The sequence below is a fragment of the Rhinatrema bivittatum genome, chromosome 8 (assembly GCF_901001135.1).
Source record: "Rhinatrema bivittatum chromosome 8, aRhiBiv1.1, whole genome shotgun sequence".
Taxonomy (NCBI): domain Eukaryota; kingdom Metazoa; phylum Chordata; class Amphibia; order Gymnophiona; family Rhinatrematidae; genus Rhinatrema; species Rhinatrema bivittatum.
Window position 1 is genome coordinate 157,722,281 of NC_042622.1, and position 20,169 is coordinate 157,742,449.

General features: G+C 41.6%; 1 protein-coding gene across 2 annotated transcripts in view; it reads left to right on the forward strand.

Moving 5' to 3' along the window:
* The window catches only part of GRIN1 (glutamate ionotropic receptor NMDA type subunit 1), a 328,561-nt gene that overhangs the window by 114,982 nt on the left and 193,410 nt on the right, over positions 1-20,169 (forward strand). For both annotated transcript variants that reach the window (XM_029612208.1, XM_029612209.1), the window contains 2 exons: positions 14,448-14,569; positions 16,079-16,253. In XM_029612208.1, coding sequence (XP_029468068.1) covers positions 14,448-14,569; positions 16,079-16,253 — 297 coding nt within the window. The remainder of the gene's footprint in view (positions 1-14,447; positions 14,570-16,078; positions 16,254-20,169) is intronic.

Below are 20,169 nucleotides of genomic sequence, written 5' to 3' on the forward strand. Positions count from 1 at the left end.
TTCACTATCTACTTCCCCTGCTGTAGGTTATAGTAAATTCAGGAGTATCAGTTTGATGTTGATAAAACTAAAGTTTAAAGCAACATAAGTAGCGAGAGCATTATGAAATGAAAGAAGACCCACTAAGTTCAACCTTCTCAGAGACCTGGTGGAAGGAAGATAACCAATGGGCCACTGTCATACCAAGGTACAAATTATATTGCAATGATAGGATGGATCGAATTGGTGGAGGGATGGAGGGATGGAGCTTTATTTAAAAAGAGCATGGAGTCACACAGGTTAAAATTTCTGCAGCAAACAAAATGCACCCTAGAATGTTTATGGATAGAAAATCCATGTGAAAAGGGAAATATAAGAGCAGTGGGGTGATTTACTGTCCACTTGGCTAGAATGAACAGACAGATGATGAAATCAGGGGCAGATTGGCCAATCAGGGGATTGGGCATACCCCGGTGGGCCAATCGCTCCAGTCACGTGGTCTGCCGTGCGCGGCCGTGACAGAGCCATGCTCGGCAGACCACGTGATGTGTCCTGGGCTGGCCTGGGTGACGAATACCCGGGCCGATCCCACATTGTGAATCCGCCGCTGGCTAACATAAATTAGGAAGCTAACATAATTAGCAAAACAATAATAATGGGTGATTCCAATTACTCCAGTATTGACTGGATAAATGTCACATCAGGACATGCTAAGGAGGTAAAGTTTCTAGATGAAATAAATGATTGCATCATGGAGCAGCTGGTACAAAAACCTACGACGGGGGCAGGGGGCTATTTTGGTCCTAATCCTTAGTAGAACACACAATTTGGTGTGAAAAACAATGGTGTTGGGGCCATTTGGCAATAGTGACCATAACATGATCAAATTTGACTTGATAACTAAAGGAAGGACATTAAGGAAATCTACTGCAATAGCATTTAAATTTCAAAAAGGAGACCATGGGCAGATTGGCCTATTTGGGCTTCAGGCACACCCCGGTGGGCCGGGTGATCCAATTATGTGGGTTGGTGTATGTTGGTCATATCTGCAGAGCTGGAGCTTCCCCTGAGGCTCTCTGTGGCCTGCTTTCATATCTCCTCTTAGCCATCTCTTCTCCAAGCTGAACAGCCCTAACTTCCTCTTCAGACTTTCCTCATAGAGGAACCATTCCATCCCCTTTTATCATTTTGGTCTATACCTTGTCCAATGCAACTATATCTTTTTTGAGTTGCAGTGACCAGAATTGCACAGTGTATTCAAGGGGCCATTTCACCATGAAGCAATACAGAGGCATTATGATATTTTCTGTTTTATTCACCATTCCCTTCCTAAAATTTCTAACTTTCTGCTTGCGTTTTTGACCGCTGCAGCACACTGACCTGGCAATTTTATTGTATCATCTACTATGACGCATACATCGTTTTGCTGGGTGGTAACTCCTAATATGCAACCTAACATTGTGTAACTACAGCATGGGTTATTTTTCCCTATATGCATCACCTTGCGATTGTCCACATTAAATTTCATCTGCCATTTGGATGCCCAATCTTTCAGTCTCCTGCAATTTATCACAATCTGCTTGTGATTTAGCTACTCTGAATAACTTTGTGTCATATGCAAATTTGATCAGCTCACTCATCATATCTCTTTCCAGATCATTTATAAATATATTAAAAAGCAGCAGCCAAAATACAGATCCCTTAGGCACTCCACTGTTTACCTTATTCCACCAGGGAAACAGACCATTTAATTCTACTCTCTATTTCCTGTCTTTTAAGCAGTTTGCAATCCACAAAAGGACATCACCACCTATCCTATGACATTTTAGTTTTCTTAGAAACCTCTCATGAGGGACTTTATCTAAGGCCTTCTGAAAATCCAAATACACTATATCTACCTATTCACCTTTAACTACATATTTATCAACCCCTTCAAAAAATGTAGCAGATTTGTGATGTAAGACTTCCCTTGGGAAAATCCATGCTGGCTGTGTCCCATTAAACCAGAACCATCTACATTCTGTGATTTTATTCTTTAGAATAGTTTCCAAAATTTTTCTCAGCACTGTAGTTAGGCTCACTGGTCTATAATTTCCTGGATCATAAGAACATAAGAACAAAAGAACATGCCATACTGGATCAGACCAAGGATCCATCAAGCCCAGCATCCTGTTTCCAACAGTGGCCAATCCAGGACATAAGAACCTGGCAAGTACCCAAAAACTAAGTCTATTCCATGTTACCGTTGCTAATGGCAGTGGCTATTCTCTAAGTGAACTTAATAGCAGGTAATGGACTTCTCCTCCAAGAACTTATCCAATCCTTTTTTAAACACAGCTATACTAACTGCACTAACCACATCCTCTGGCAACAAATTCCAGAGTTTAGTTGTGCGTTGAGTAAAAAAGAACTTTCTCCGATTAGTTTTAAATGTGCCCCATGCTAACTTCATGGAGTGCCCCCTAGTCTTTCTACTATCCGAAAGAGTAAATAACCGATTCACATCTACCCGTTCTAGACCTGTCATGATTTTAAACATCTCTATCATATCCCTTTTAAATATCAGGGTTACATTGGCTACCCTCCAGTCTTCAGGTACAATAGACAATTTTAATGATAGGTTAAAAATTACTAGTAACAGGTCTGAAATTTCATTTTTTAGTTTCTTCCAAACCCTGGGCTGTATACCATCTGGTCCAGGTGATTTACTACTCTTCAGTTTGTCAATCTGGCTTACTGTATCTTCCAGGTTCACCATGATTTGGTTCAGTTCATCTGAATCATTACCATTGAAAACTGACTGCGGAATTTGTGTCTCCCCAATATCCTCATTAGTAAACATCAAAGCAAAAACTTAATTTAGTCTTTCCGCAATGGCCTTATCTTCCCTAAGTATCCCTTTGAGCCCTTGATCATCTATTGGTCCAACCAACTCCCTCATAGGCTTCCTGCTACAGATATATTTTTTAAAGTTTTTATTATGAGTTATTTCCACTACGGCTAGAGTATAGTATAATAGGGGCTGATGAGTAAAGATGGCCGGCACCATCTTTAAAGATGGCGCCGGCCATCCAGTGCTCCTACCATGTGACAGGGGCCGGCCAATGGTACGGATACCCTGTCACATGGTAAGGGCAAAGGGGCATCGGCGCCATTTTTTTTTTTTTAGAACAGCTGATGCCTGGGAACGGGAAATCTCTTCCCGAGGCCCCCATGGATCTCTCCTCTCCCCAAGGCCCCCCTGGATCTCTCCCCGAGGCCCCCCGAGGCCCCCCTGGACCACCAGGTAATTTTAAAAGGTTTTGGGGGGGTCAGGAGGGTGGGGTCGATTTAAAGGGTCGGCTGGGGTTTTTTTTAGCTGCGCGGGCCTCCCTAAAAAAAAAAGGGTCGGGAGGGTGGTCGATTTAAAGGGTCGGGTGGGTTTTTTTTTTTATCGGGCCATCGGCGCCATTTTAATTAGTGGCAGCCAAAATGGCGCCGATGGCCCGAGAGCAGGAGATCGTGCCGGGACCTCCCCACTGGACCACCAGGTAATTTAACATTTTGGGGGGGGTTCGTGAGGGTGGGGGAGGGTAAGGAATTGGTTTTAAAGGGTCTGGGTGGGTTTAGGGGTTGTTTTGGTGTGCCGGTTTTCCCGCCCTCCCCCAAATAATTCCCGTGCCCTATTTAACGATACAATACAAATGCCCCTGACGATAAATCGGGGGCATTTGTATTGTATCGTGCACTCTAACGATTTAGGACGATTTAAAAATTATCTGACGATAATTTTAATCGTTCAAAAACGATTCACATCCCTATTAACCATACTGGCAATCTTATGGCTTTCCTTCCACCTTTCTTAATGTGTGGAATATATCTGGACTATGCTTCTAAGATGGTATTTTTAAACAATGTCCACGCCTGTTGGACACTCTTAACCTTTGTAGCTGCATCATTCAGTTTTTTGTAACTATTTTCCTCATTTTATCAAAGTTTCCCTTTGGAAAGTGTAGTGCTAGAGCTGTAGATTTATTTATTATCCCCTTCCAGTGATTAATTCAAATGTAATCATGTTATCATCACTATTGCCAAGGGCCCCAACACCGTTACCTCTCACACCAAATCTTGCATTCCACTAAGAATTAGATCTAAAATGGCTTCCTCTCTCATTGGTTCCTGAACTAATTGTTCCATTTATTCCATCCAGGAAATTTACCTCTCTAGCATGTCCTGATGTTACATTTACCCAGTCAATATTGGGGCAATTGAAGTCTAAAGAGAAAAGAAGCAAAACCTTGCACGTAAGCAAGTATCACAGTACACTGGTGCAGGGTAAATGTTTATTCACCATCAATTTCTATGGTATGCTAAACTTGAAGAATTCAGAACATCAAGAATATATATAATTCAAACAGGCAACTCCATGAATTCCAAATAATGCTTTAAACTCGGTCCCCCGACACGGTCCCGTGTTTCGCTTAGGCTGCGTCGGGGGGGAACCAGGGATACATTCAAAGCTAAAGTGTAAAAGCAAATAAAAGTCAACTCAAGAAAATGGTGAGAGCGGCTACATTATAACATCCGTTAAGCAAAGGTACATACCTCTAAAATGTCACCCGGAGCGCGCAGGCTCTCACAGGTGTCAGCCATTTAAACACAGGAAAGAGCGCGAACGTGACAGCTTTCGCGAGAGCTGTCAAAAATTTGACAGCTCTCGCGAGAGCCGTCAAAGGCCAGCAAATCTCGATGAGTCCGTCCTAATAAAACAGGTACCACTCAATTTCTCTGTTCAGACCCTGGGGGGCAACCGTATTAAGCGTAAAGATCCACCTCTGCTCCCTCCGACCCAGAACCTCGGGGAAGTCCCCACCCCGAAGGGGGGGGACGTACTACCTCGATAACTGAAAAGGAGAGGTCAGAGACGGTGTGACCAGAGTCAATCCAGTGCGAAACCAGGGGCTCATCTACTCTATGAAGGCGAATGTTTGAACAATGCTCAATCATGCGGGTCTTTAGCATTCGCATGGTTTTGCCAACATAGAGTAGAGAGCAAGGACATTTTACAATATACACTCCACCCTTTGTAAGGCAGTCTGATGTGGAGCGGAGTTTAAAAACTCGCCCCGTGCTGGGGTGTGTAAACTCAGAGGACGATGTCGTGTGGCTGCACATGGTGCAGTGGCCGCATGGACCGTGTATTCCAAAATTGTCAAGACTGTCATCTGAAGGGGATATATGGACCAGCCGGTCCCGCAGATTTTTGCCACGTCTAAAGGTAAAACGAAGCGAACTGTCTAACAATTCAGTCATAGCCAGAGCTGCCCAATGTCTCCTGATCATCGTGGAAATGGCTCTCCCCTTAATAGAAAATGGTAAAATACAGTTGTTAGTGTCGTCTTCTAAGTGAGTGGACTGTAGAAATAGCCATTCCCGGTTAGAGTACAACGCCCTCTTGAAAGCTCATTTAACCACTCTGTGCGGATAACCGCGCTCTATAAAGCGTTCACTCATCAAGCGCAGCCACACGACATCGTCCTCTGAGTTTACACACCCCAGCACGGGGCGAGCTTTTAAACTCCGCTCCACATCAGACTGCCTTACAAAGGGTGTGGTGTATATTGTAACATGTCCTTGCTCTCTACTCTATGTTGGCAAAACCATGCGAATGCTAAAGACCCGCATGATTGAGCATTGTTCAAACATTCGCCTTCATAGAGTAGATGAGCCCCTGGTTTCGCACTGGATTGACTCTGGTCACACCGTCTCTGACCTCTCCTTTTCAGTTATCGAGGTAGTACGTCCCCCCCTTCGGGGTGGGGACTTCCCCGAGGTTCTGGGTCGGAGGGAGCAGAGGTGGATCTTTACGCTTAATACAGTTGCCCCCCAGGGTCTGAACAGAGAAATTGAGTGGTACCTGTTTTATTAGGACGGACTCATCGAGATTTGCTGGCCTTTGACGGCTCTCACGAGAGCTGTCAAATTTTTGACAGCTCTCGCGAAAGCTGTCACGTTCGCGCTCTTTCCTGTGTTTAAATGGCTGACACCTGTGAGAGCCTGCGCGCTCCGGGTGACATTTTAGAGGTATGTACCTTTGCTTAACGGATGTTATAATGTAGCCGCTTTCACCATTTTCTTGAGTTGACTTTTATTTGCTTTTACACTTTAGATTTGAATGTATCCCTGGTTCCCCCCCGACGCAGCCTAAGCGAAACACGGGACCGTGTCGGGGGACCGAGTTTAAAGCATTATTTGGAATTCATGGAGTTGCCTGTTTGAATTATATATATTCTTGATGTTCTGAATTCTTCAAGTTTAGCATACCATAGAAATTGATGGTGAATAAACATTTACCCTGCACCAGTGTACTGTGGGGCAATTGAAGTCTCCCATTATTACTGCACTACAAAATTAGTAAGCATCCCTTATTTCTCTTAGCATTTCATCGTCCATCTGATCATTTTGACCAGGTGGATGGTAGTATATATATCGCTAAACTCTTCCCCAACACACATGGGATTTGTACCCAGAAAGATTCTACTGTGTACTTAGTCTCTTGCTACATCTTTATCCTGTTGGACTCTATGCCATTCTGCACATAAAGCCCCCCTCCCACCAAGTTGATCCCCCCTATCATTGCAATATAATTTGTACCCTGGTGTAGCACTGCGCCATTTGTTATTCTTCTTCCACCATGTCTCTGAGATGACAATTATGTCCTTCTCTTCATTCACTGCTATGCACTCTAACTCTTCCATCTTACTTCTTAGACTTCTGGCATTGGCATACAGACATTTCAAAGTGTGGTTTTTTTTTGTTTTGTTTGTATTAATCACCTGCTTCTCAATTGACAGGGATAATTTAGAATCTTTTAGCTCATATCATTCTTTACTTATAGGCATATGGAATATTTTTGCTTTAATTGGAACCTTTCTGTTGGGATGCTCTAACTCTCCTGTTTCATTAGTCTCCTTTGGAGATACCTCCCTCCAAACCATGTGCTGCTGAGCATCTGTCAGCTTTCCCCCTTGTTCTAGTTTAAAAGCAGCTCTATCTCCTTTTTAAAGGTTAGCACCAGCAGCCTGGTTTCACCCTAGTTAAAGTGGAGCCAGTCTTTTTGGAAAAGACTACATCTTCCCCAAAAGGTTCCTTACATAATGAAATCCCTCTTCCTTGCACCATCATCTTATCTATGCCTTGAGAATCTGGAACTCTGCCTACCTCTGGAGACCTGCGTGTGGAACAGGGAGCAGGTCAGAAAATGCTACCATGGAGGTTCTGGATTTCAGCTGTCTACCTAAAAGCATAAATATGGCTTTCAGAACCTCCCTCCCATATTTTCCTTTGCATTGGTGACCACATATACCAGGACAGCTGGCTTCTCCCCAGCACTGTCTAAAATTCTATCTAGGTGACAGACACATGAGGTCCATCACCTTTACACCAGGCAGGCAAGTTACCAGGTGATCCTCACTTCCACCAGCCACCCAGCTATCTACATTTCTAATAATTGAATCACTAGCTATGACAGCTGACCTAGCCTTTCCCTCCTGGGCAATAGTCTTGGGAGACTGATCCTTGGTGCAAGAAGACAACACATCATCTGGTCCTTGCTACAGGATCACTTCTCACTACACCAGGATGATGCTGTCTGACTAGGAGGTATTCTTCCTACAAAGCAGCACCAGGGTTGCCAGACTGGAGTTGGGGCTTGGCTATTATGTCGCTGAACGTGTACTCTATATACTTTTCTGTCTGCTTCAGCTCCTCCAGGTGTGCCACTCTAGTCTCCAGAGATTGGATTCATTCTTTGAGAGTCAGGAGCTCTTTGCACTGGCTACACACATATAAACTTTCACCAGTGGTAAAAAATCATACATGTGACACTCAGTGGAAGAGACTGGAAGGCCCCCTCTTGTTGCTGGAATTCTGCTTTCATCTTAATTTTGTTGAGTTCTTAGTTAAGTTTAGGTTACTAAGGAGTAAGAATGCGCAGATTAGAGTCCTTTAAATGTATTGGTGTATTTGCTTTTAATCTGGTAATGACCAGCAAGGGGATAATTAACTATTGATAAGGGCTGGAGCAATCCTGTGTTTTAGATAGGTAAAGATAGATGGGACATTTTTTCTCCAGTATCCTGCTAAGGGTATGATTGTATACAAGAAAAATAGTTTCATTTTTGTTGACCCATTACATCTTGAGACTTTCCTTACAGATAAGGCAGAGGGTTATAGATATTTGGATAGAATGAATGTTGATTTATTTTCTCTCAGGTCCATATAAGAGCAGGACATGATGGTGTTTCCCTCATAATATGGGCTAGAGTGGTGATATAGCATGCATAATTTGTATCTATATATTTCATAATTGTTTCCTTTTTACACTAATATTCTTATACTTTTCTAATTTGGTTGTAAATGATTTAAAGTCATTAAAATATAAATAAAAAAAAGTGTCTCTTGCCTGTAAATCAAAGGATGAACTAGGGGCGGTTGGAAGTAGGATTGGAGGAAGGGAAAGACAGACACTAGAATTAACTACCTTTGGCTTGCTTTTTATATCACACACACACATATTCGCTAAAGAGTACCCCACTGTTTCACCTCTCCCCCAAACTTTTTAGTCCTAAAACTTTCCAAAACACTACTTACTGATCCTCTTCAGCTACCAGCATGATGATCTTCTCCTCTCATTGCTTCAATTGGATTGAGGGTTACTTAGCTTGTCCCCTACAATATATCTTGTGCTTCAAAGGCAAGTTAGTACTACACAATCCCTTTGCTGATTTACACTACAATTAGTTAGCCTAAGTGACCCACTGCTCTCCTCTGGGGTAGATTTTTTTCATGCGCGTACTTTTGTTCGCGCACCAGGCGCAAACAAAAGTACGCCGGATTGTAATAAATACGCACGTATCCTTTAAAATCCGGGGTCGGCACGTGCAAGGCTGCCCAAAATCGGCAGCTTGCACGTGCTGAGCCTCGCAGCCTCAGAGGGAACTTTCCTTCCACCCCCCGCACCTTTCCCTCCCTTCCCCTACCTAACCCACCCTCCAGCCCTATCTAACCTCCCCACCTTTGTTTTAAAAGTTACGCCCCCTGACACGCCCCAACACGCCCATCAGGAAAGCCCCGGGACTTACGCGCATCCCGCGGCTTGTGCGCACCACCGAGCCTATGCAAGATAGGCTCGGCATGCGCAAGGGGGGGGGGGGTGTTGGGGTAGGTTTTCGGGGGTTACACGCGTAACCCTTTGAAAATCTACCCCTTTCTGTTTAACAAATGTTGGCACCTATTCAAATCAATTATACTACTCAAACACCTTTTCATGGTGAGTACGGACCTATTTCAACCTTTTTACTTAGATACACACAAACTCTAAGCTATTACCTACTTTTGGCTTGCTTTTTATATCAGACACATACAAACTCTAAACTGTTAATTACCTTGATTCGCATTTTATATTAGACAGACAGGCAGACAGACACACACACTAAAGAATATACCCCCTATTTCACCTCTCCCCAAAACATTTTAAGTCCTAAAATTTTCCAAAGCAATACTTACTGATCTTCCTTAGCCACCAGCAAGATGATCTTCTCCTCTCAGTGCTTCCACTGGATTGACCTAGAGATGGGAACAGTGAGGTAAACAAATTATTTGATGATACAAAACTATTCAAAGTTGATAAATCATAAGAGGATTGTGAGAAATTGCAAGAGGATCTTGTGAGACTGGGCATCTAAATATCAGATGATATTTAATGTGGACAAATGCAAAGTGATGCACTTGGGAAGAGCAAACCAAATTATCACTACATAATGCAAGGTTCCACATTGGGAGCCACCACTCAGGAAATGATCTAGGCGTCATTATAGATAATATGTTGAAATTCTTTGCTCATTGTGTGGCAGAAAGAATACTAGGAATTATTAGGAAAGACATGGAGAATAAAACAGAGAATATAATGCCTCTGTATCACTCCATAGAGCAACCGTACTTTAAATATCGTATGCAATTCTGGTCACCATATCTCAAAAACAATATAGCAGAATTAGAAAAGGTACAGAAAACTTCGACCAAAATGATAAATGGGATGAAACTTCCCCTATGAGGAAAGGCTAAAAAAGTTAGAGCTATTCAGCTTGGAGAAGAGACTTCTGAGGGGGAGATATGATAAAGGTCTATAAAATAATGATTGGAGTGGAATGGATAAACATGAATTGGTTGTTTACTCTTTCAAAGAATAGACTAAGGGACATGCAATCAAATTACTAGGTAATACATTTAAGACAAATAGGAGAAAAATATTTTTTCCTCAATGCATAATTAAACTCTGGAATTCATTCCCAGAGGATGTGGTAAAAGCTGTTAGTATAGCTGGTTTTAAAAAGCTTTGGATAACTTCCTTGAAGAAAAGTTCTTAAACCATTATTAAAGTGGATGTGGGTAAATCCACTGCTTATCCCTGTGATAAACAGCATGGAATCTATCAACCTTTGGGATCCTGCCAGGTATCTGTGACCTGGATTGGTCCCTCTTGGAAACAGGATGCTAAGCTTGATGAACGTTTGGTCTGACTTGGTATGGCAAATCTTATGTTCTTAAATACCAAGAAGCCAATATTCAAAGAAGTAGAAAACAGATAACATATCCAGATAAAGATAGCCATATAAGTTATTAAGGATATTCAGTGGGATAAGTATTCTGCTGAATATCCCGATTTAAAGTTGTTTAGGTTCCAAAGATATGTAGCTGTTAAACTTTGGAACCTAACCAGTTATCTTTGAATATTGCTAGCTAAATTTCAAAGTTATCTGGGTACATATACCAGGATAACTTTAAGGTCAACCGACGTTGTTCAAAAGAATATATCTGGTTAAGTGGTGATCGGATTAAAAAAATACAGCCTACTGGATCTAATGGCCTTTTCTTTGACCCCCACTTCAGCCCCACAACAATGGAGCCTGCTGGCCCAAGACCCTCAAGTCCCTCCAAACACTGACCAAAGGTTCCCAGCCATTGATAACAAAAAGACTGACCTCTGGATTCTCCTCATACCTCCTCCTGCATCCCTTCAAATCATCCCTACTCCTCTCACCCTAGTATCCAGTATCCTCCAAAAGCCCTTGCAACCACTGGGATCATAGTAGTCTCGTAACCCTCCCAACAGCTTGCAGCATTACTCTGACAGCAATGCTGGAAGTATAAGCTAGCTGGGTTGTTCTCAGAATAATACTCTGTTTTCCAGCTAAATATTATATATTTATTATTTGGATTTAATATCAACCTCCAGTAGGCAGGGGACAGAGATATGGGAGAAGGAAGATAGTCTGAGTTGGGGGACAATGGGAGAGGCTTTTCTGAAGGCAAAAGAGAACAATGGTTGGGGAAGAAAAAGAAGTGGCATACAAGGATAGAGATGGGATGAGGGACTAAAAGATGGGGAAACAGAAAAAAAAAACAGCTCTGGGGAGGAGAAATAGAAAATGGGACAAAGATAGATTAGAGTAAGGGGAGATAAGAGAGAGAGATTTTGCTGGTGCTGTGCTGATTTTACTGATGACTTAAAAAATTAGATTGCTTCTCAAATGCTCAGTTTCCCTGTCTCTTCAGAATCAGAAGTCTGTTCAGCTTCAGGGAGGACAGTTTGGAGTCTGTGCACATAATATGAAAGCTCCAGATATAGATAACTGCAGAGCCAACTGAGGAGTCCCATTCTTACCAGCTCCCATCAGTATTTATCCTACAATTTTTTGGTCTGTGTTTTGTTTAGTTTGTTGTGTTAAGTCTATTTTGATATAATTGTATGTACTTCGTTGTTATGATCTTTGAATTTATTGTACACTATTTTCATCTTTGTTGGAATAATGTTATATCAAAGAAATAAAATCAAAATTTTTAAATCTAATTTTGGAATAAAAGCACATCGTGAAGGTGATGCACTCAGGCCCTGGCACAGGAAGAATGACTATTTTTACAATAGCAATCCTACTAGGCTGATGAGTGGTACTGAAGCATGGGGTCCAAAAGGAGACACTCTCCCATACCTTGACATTATGAAAAAATGGAGAGGAAATGTCAGTGAAAAACAATAAACTAAACAATACTGAGAAAATAAGAATTGCCATGCTGGGTCAGATCAAGATCTATCAACCCCAGTATCCTGCCCCTGACAGTGACCAATCCAGGTCGAAAGTACCTGGCAGCACTTTGTAATACTAACAGGGGGTTTTTTTTTTGTTTTTTTTTTCGCAGTCTTTGCAGTTTCAAATGTCCATTTTTGATGAGTTGATGACCACTGACATATACAATACTTCTGACAGTTTCATAGCCCTTGGCTAGTTAACAGTTCAGCTTGTGATTGCCATCTAACCCACCATCTGCCTTAAGAAAACACATTTTTTTCCCTCTTTCCTTATCACACAGACCAAATAAATAGCAGGAAACTTAAGATAGTAGATAAATGTAAAAGGTCAGCTGAATAGAGAAAACTAAGACTTCTGCTAGAAGTCAGCAGAATTCAAAAAAAGAAATGGGAAAAAAAAGATTAGACGATCCACCTAAAAACATTAACTACTAATGTCTATATAAAAAAGGTAATATATAAAAATGAGGCCAAAAGGAAATATATACTGGCCTTTAATTATGCTAATCTACAGCAAAATAATGTTCTATGTTCAGGGAGAAATAACCAAGAATCTGACTGCTTTGGGACTCAACTCCATGTTTAGTCAGCATACAAAGTAAGTTAGAAAGTTTCTTTGGGCCTTGCTCCTACATCAACCTTTTTAATACATGGACTATATTTTATTTATGTTCCAAAATGTTTTTTTTAAACAATATCCATATCTCTGTAAAGATTTACCCTTGTAACTGCTCCTTTTAGGGTTTTTTTTTAACTTTTTTCCTTATTCTGTCATAGTCTTCCTTTTTAAACTTGTATGCTACTGTAGCAGTTTTACTTAATGTCCTCCCTCCATTGATAATGCCCAATTTTATTTCATTATGATAGCTATATCTTAATGTCCACAACACAGTAACCCCTTGTAGCAGGTCATGTATTCCACTGAGAACTAAATCTAAAGTAGCTGCCTCTCATCCCTGAAGTAGTCATTTATGACATCTATAAACTTAACCTCTTTAGTATGTCCCAATGAGACACTGACCCAGTTAATACTAGGGTAAATAAAAACTCCCATTATTATTGTGTTCCCAAATGTATTTGCTTTTTAAATTTCAGCTAGCATTTCACAGTCTGTTTCTTCATTTTGGCCAGGTGGTAGATAGTAAACATCCAATACTATATATTCTTACCTGTCCACATGGAATTTTTATCCAGTAGAATTCCACAGTTTTTTGTTTCCTGTAGGATCTGTGTCATGCTTGAGTCTATGCCATTTTTTAAATATATCGTGGCACACCTCCACCAATTTGATCTGTCCTGTTAGCAAATCATACAGGCAGTTTAGAATCAGCTTTGCCTACATCCATCTGGGCAGCCTTTCTACTGGGATATTCTAAATTCCCTTTATTGCAAGTATCTTTGCTAGATATATTCCTTGGAACCATATACGTCTGAGTGATGTTGGCTTTCCTCCATGGTCTAGTTTAAAAGCCGCTCTATCTCCTTTTTAAATGTTAGTGCAAGTAGCTTGGTTCCACTCTCTGCTTAAGGTTGAGTCCATCCTGTCAGAATAGGCTCCCTAGAATGTTCTCCAGTTCTAACAAATCTAAAACTCTCTTTCCTGCACCAATAATCTCAGCCACACGTTGAGAATCTTAAGATCGGTCTGCCTCTGGGGTCCTAGGTGTGGATCTGGGAGCATTTATTATATTCCAGAAAATTCAAAAAAGTTCAAAAACCACAGTGCAACCTGAGAACTGTGCATTCTGGAACTTTCTTGTACCAGCACTTTCCTAAAGTCCCTAACTGTGTTGCCATAATAACACAGCTGTTACTAGCCATTTGACATTCAGATTGTTTAATTTTTATTGCCTTTTTCTCTTTGTGCCCTCCATATTTGATTCCTCTTCTCTGAACAGCATACGGGCAACGCTGTGAATCCTTGCCAGCCTGAAGACTGTAGGGGTGTGTTCTCTGAGGTGCATCTTCAGCTCTGCTTTTTGGCTGGCATAAGTAACTACAGTGTGAACTAGGGTTGCTACCTGGCTCCATGTCATAAAGAACAGACTAATCCAGGCTGTTCCTTTTGACATGGAGCCAGGTAGTAACCCTAATCAGAGTGCATCACTTTTATCGCATGGCCAGACCCAGCCTACCTTGATGGACAGGGGATCAGAACATGTATTCTTAATGCAGCAGCACACAGCACTAAAACCTGAGTCACTAGGCCAGTCCCGTATTGCTTGATTTTAATTTCTAGACTGTGATTTTCCAGTGTCTAAAGTGAAAGAAAGAAAGAAGGTAATTTTTCACAAAGTCATGACAGTCTTTTTAAATACAGCTTCTTTTCTGCTTTTTTCAGTGAGGATGATGCAGCCACAGTTTACAAATCAGCAGCATTTCTGAACATGACAGGACCGGGATATGTCTGGCTGGTGGGAGAAAGAGAGATCTCTGGAAACGCATTACGCTTTGCACCTGATGGTACTGTATGAACTGTCACATGAGCCATCTGAGCTGTACCACATTACAAAATAGACTAAAATTATCGCTTCCAAGAAGGCTTGAATATTTGATTCAATCTCTAAAAAACTGGTTTTCAGAGATGCTCATAGTCCTGTCTGGCAATTAATTCAAATAAAAGCATTGAAATGTAATTAAACATCAAAACACATTTTGTCTGATGCGTGTTTGACTCAAGCCATGTCTGCATCAGGGAAAATCCATTAAAAAAGCCAATAAAGAAACAAACATTCCTGCACAATGTAGACTTTTTGAGCCCAATATTCAAAGCTACTTAGCCAGATACGCCACTTATCCAGCTAAGTAGATAAGTGGCTAAGTTAGGGGTGGGCAAAGGGCGTAACGGGGTGGCACTACTTATCCAGCTAACTTAGCCAAAAGAGAGCTGATATTCAGACTTATCTGGTTAAATTAACTGGATAAGTCAGATGTGCCATAGAGCAGGTTTAACTTAGCCAGATATAACATATCTGGTTAAGTGGTGCTGAAAATGGGGATATTCAGCAGCATAGCCATATTGCTGAATATCCCATGTAAGTTAGCTGGATAAGTTTTATCTGGGTAACTTACTTACTCTTTTTCCTTTGAATATCTACTTATTTAGGTCCAGGACCTGATTTATTCTTCTTATAATAAAATTGTTGTCTTACTCTGCGGGCTGTCACCCCTAATACGTGCTAAACTTGTTACCCTCATATCATGGTCTTTCATTGCTTGACTTGTTCTTGGAAAATAGCACTGTTACCAAATGCACATTGTTACGTCACCAAGTTTCTGAAACCTTGGTCTTACACAGCAAGGTACTGGCCCTATCAGTATTCTGTTCAACTCTTCCATACTGTGTGTTTTTATTATAGGGCCCTCAGACTGTGTTCTGACAATAATGGAAAATCACCCATGTGCATTCTTAAAGTTCGGTAGTACTAGCCTGGGCACTACTGTACTGCTACTGTATACCATGTTCTGACATGATTGTATTATTACCTCATTCCATTTACAGCATCATGAAAAAATCAGTCAGGTTCGGTCCTTTTGACCTCCAGCACAACTCTTTCCTGCCCTTGTTACCCATCAATAGGACTGGGAAATAGAATACCAACACTATGCTGAAACCTCCTGGTAAAATGGGGTTGGTAATACTGCAGAATTTACTTCTCAGCTGAAAATTTGTCTTACGGAGCAAGTGGTGTGAATCCTCTTGGTTCTCAAAGAAACTTTGCTGCACTCATGAAGCATTTAATTAAGCTACCATATACCAAAGTTGGCTCTTCCTTTGGCAAGTTTGAGGAATCCCTGATTTTAGACTTGTGTTGTATTGTTATAAAACTTAGAAATGGTGACATGGTTATAATAATTATTTGGGGTAGGGAGGTTTTGGAATGTTATTAAAGGGGTATCCTAATGGCACTATAACTAGTATTAAAGCAAGGGCTACTGAAAGATTAACTCACTGCTCTGCCTTTCCTTTAGGGGTCATGGGTCTACAGCTTATCAATGGCAAGAATGAAACAGCCCACATCAGCGACGCTGTGGGTGTGGTGGCGCAGGCCATACATGAGCTATTGGAGAAAGAGAACATCACTGACCCACCTAGAGGTTGTGTTGGAAACACCAACATCTGGAAAACAGGACCCCTTTTTAAGAGGTAAGGGGCAGATTTGATGTTCTTTCTTATAGTATAATCTTCCCCAGTTATAATGCAATCTCTACACCTGAAAACTCAGGCAACATTAGAAGAGGACAATTCATTCAGCTCTTACTAAATGGGATGGAAAATTATTACTGCTGACACTGAGAATAGAAACCTGTAATCCAGTTTTTGTAAAATATCAGAGATCACTTTTCAAAGGATTACTGCTTGGGGAAGTCCTCAAAGCTGCTTCCTGCTCTAACAACAGAATTGCATGGAACATGTCAAGCACTGGCTGCAAATGTAGCACAGCAGGAGATGGAAGTACATGACAAAAAGGAATGCCATCCCTATAGGTTAATCCCTTTAGCCCTGAGGAAACTGCAAATTTCTTATGAGAGAAGACCCTTTTTCTTAATGACTTGAACCTATTGTATACCAGTTTTATAGAAATATTTCTTTTGGCCATGATAGCTGGTCTTTTTCTCATATCCATCCACCAGAGTCATATATCTTTCCATTGACCAGCACATTTCAGTGCTCATGTGATGGCTTCATCAAGATTTTGTACTGTACATGGCCTATCCTGAAAGGTGTTGCACAATCTTCTTCTCATGACAAATGCAGGTCTCAGCTCTATAGAGTATCTCCATTTTGCTATGTTGGCTTTTGACATCCTGACCTGGATATGGAGGTGATTTAGGGTCTGCTAGATGGTCCATTCCTTCTGTGCCCCTGCAGAAAACTTCTAAATCACTCTGATACCAATGCTAATTCTAGAAGCAAGATATCAAAGTCACATCAAACTTAATTCACCGAATCTAACAGTGCTGAATTTAGGTGACAGGCAGGGTCAGAACAAGAGTATTTGGCACCCTAGGCGAACCTTTGGTCATGCATGCCCCCCTCCTAACATACCACTAGCACAGTACTCCCTCCTACCAGTGGCAGTGGCTCTGGCACATCTCTCCCTACTTTGGTGGTATTGGTTTTGGCACAGCACTCCTCTTGGCTTCATGCTGGTAGGATTTTGCTATCCCAAAAAATGTTGACATAGGTGACTGCCTAGTTTGTTTAATGGAAGCACTGGCTCTGCTGACAAGTTGCACAGTAATTATACAGTGTCATTCATCAAATCGCATTAGAGCTGTCCCTTCTTTCCATTAAGTAGAAACCCAGATAGGGTTCCACCCCTCCCACAACCCGCCAAAATTATCCTGGAAGGCTAGTGCCCCTGTCCCAGTACCCCAACCCCTCCTACCTTTAAAAATTGAATTGGTGGTCAGTTGAGGACCTAGCCCCTTGGCCGGTTGGCGCCATTTTGGAAGGCAGCTCTTAGGATGGGGTTTTAATTAAAAGGAGAGTCTGGTATTGGACCAGGAAAGACTTGGATTTAACGGGGAGGAGTTTGGGCAGGGGGTAGGACATCACCATGTGGTGGGCTTTATCTTTTTTAAAAACTTTTTTTGTGGGGCTACCTTAAATGGCAGCCCCGGGGTGGGCGAGAGGGGGTCTCATAAGACACTTGGTGACTTTTTTTACACTTTTTTTGGTGAGGGAGTCATGTTGGGCCTCATTTCCTTTTAATTCTAGCACAGGATTATCAGGACCCATGTTAGGGGCCCGGTGCTCCTGCACTATAATGTTTCCAGAAGACGTGTAGATAAATAATGTGTCTGAAAAATTTCTAAGACAGCTGTGTTGTTTTATTTACATAGAATTTACTAGGAATTAGTTGCTTTACATGCATTATGCACTTTTTTGCATGCAAATGAATGCAAAGCAGCTAATTGTAATAAGGGACAGATTTTATGTATAAACTATGTGAAATATTACCTGATAAATGCTGTTTAAAGCATATTATAGTCCTTTCATGGCTTGATAAATCTCCCCCTTTGCACCTGAGGATGAAGTGACTTGCCCAAGGTCACAAGCAGCAGCAGTGGGATTTGAATGCTGGTTTCCTGGTTGATAACCCACTGTTCTAATCAGTAGGCTACTCCTCCACTCCAATAAATAACAAATCCAAATCAACATATATATATATCAGATCTTCTTACCTGATTATACATTACACAGGTATGTGTCCAGTAGAAGGAGGGTGTAGAATAGATCTTAAAATGTTTTCTGTTCGCTCTTAGCAATGATGGCATACAGTGAAGATACTAGGGATATACATTCATTTAAAACGAATGAAGAACCAAACCAAAAAAGCCTCTTTTTGGTTCATTCTGTTTCAATGAAACAAATGGCTGGTACCCCCTGAAAACCCCAAAATTTTCAGATGTTTCATTTTAGCAAATAGTGAATGCTATTTGTAAATAGTGGACACTAATTGCCCAAAATAAAAAATCCATGTTAAAAAAACCCCAAAATCAAATTAGGCCAAAAACATATGAAACAAACTGAATCAGAAATTTTTTGCATGCACATTCTTAGAAGATACACAGTTTCTTCCAGACATTTGTGGTGATTCCAAGGTGCTGAGAGTAATTAATCCATTAAGATGATTAGTTTTGAAAATTCCTTGAAATCCTAACAGAAGCTAGGGATGTGCAGAGGGACGCCATACGTTGCATTCAGGATTCGGATTCGTCGGGGAGCAGATACATTACACTCGGCCGTATGGTGCCCCGATGCGTTAATACAGCGATTTCTATTCATGTCCCAGCTAAAATTAAAATTAACTACAACCCCCCACCCTCCGGACCCCCCCCAAGACTTACCAAAACTCCCTGGTGGTCCAGCGGGGGGTCCGGGAGCCATCCCCTGCACTCTCACACCCTCGGTGCCGGTTTCATCATGGCGCTGATAGCCTTTGACCTACTATGTCACAGGGGCTACCGGTGCCATTGGTCAGCCCCTGTCACATGGCCATCGGCGCCATCTTGTGCTCCTACCATGTGACAGGGGCTGACCAATGGCACCGGTAGTCCCTGTGACATAGTAGGTCAAAGGCTATTGGCGCCATGATGAAACCGGCACCGAGGGTGTGAGAGTACAGGGGATGGCTCCCGGACCCCCTGCTGGACCACCAGGGAGTTTTGGTAAGTCTTGGGGGGGGGTCGGGAGGGGGGGTTGTTTAAATTGATTTATTTAGGCGGCCGAATAATTCGGCGAAGATTCGTGTATTCGTGGGGAATTGCGATACATTTCGCTTTCCCACGAATACAATGAAAATGGCAACATCCATTGTGGATTGCCAATACGTAGGGACCGAATGCACACCCCTGACAGAAGCTGTCTTCCAGGTATTTCAAGTAGATATGGAGCTGGGCTCTACAAGTCAGCTGGCACTGTAAATATACAGAGAATTTGCTCAGGGTTCTCTACCTCTTTTTGGCTAAGATCAAGTGTAAGATCTGAGCCATGAATTGAAAATGGTCCCTTCTTAGTCTTTTAAATTACATTTCACATTTATAACCCATTCTTTTTAAACAAGACTCAACGGTGGTTTACAATATAATTATAGTTTATTGCATATAATGTAGAATAATAATTCAATAAAACATTGTAATTCAAGAAAAATATACTACTAATATCTAAATTCTTATCCAAACCTCCCTCTCTCACAGAAGGGCAGGAGCAAGAATTCCACTAACCTACTACCAAATATAAGCAAAGTACACTTAACCCAATAGAAGACCAATTAGAATAACACTCTGACAGGCCGATGCAATATAGGGTGCTCAGGTCAGCATGGATGGACATGTGTTTTGCATGCACTAGACTTATACCCAATCCAAAATGCACATCCAAACCAGCATGTAACTAATAGAGCTCATCACATGCAAATTCCATGTAGATGAGGCTATTAGCGATTACCTTGCAATTCAAAAAAGTCCCGCATGGTCAATGCGCACATTGTAATGTGGAAAATTTAATGACAACCTGGGAGTTGACATTAAGGCATGCCACGTTCAAGGGCTAA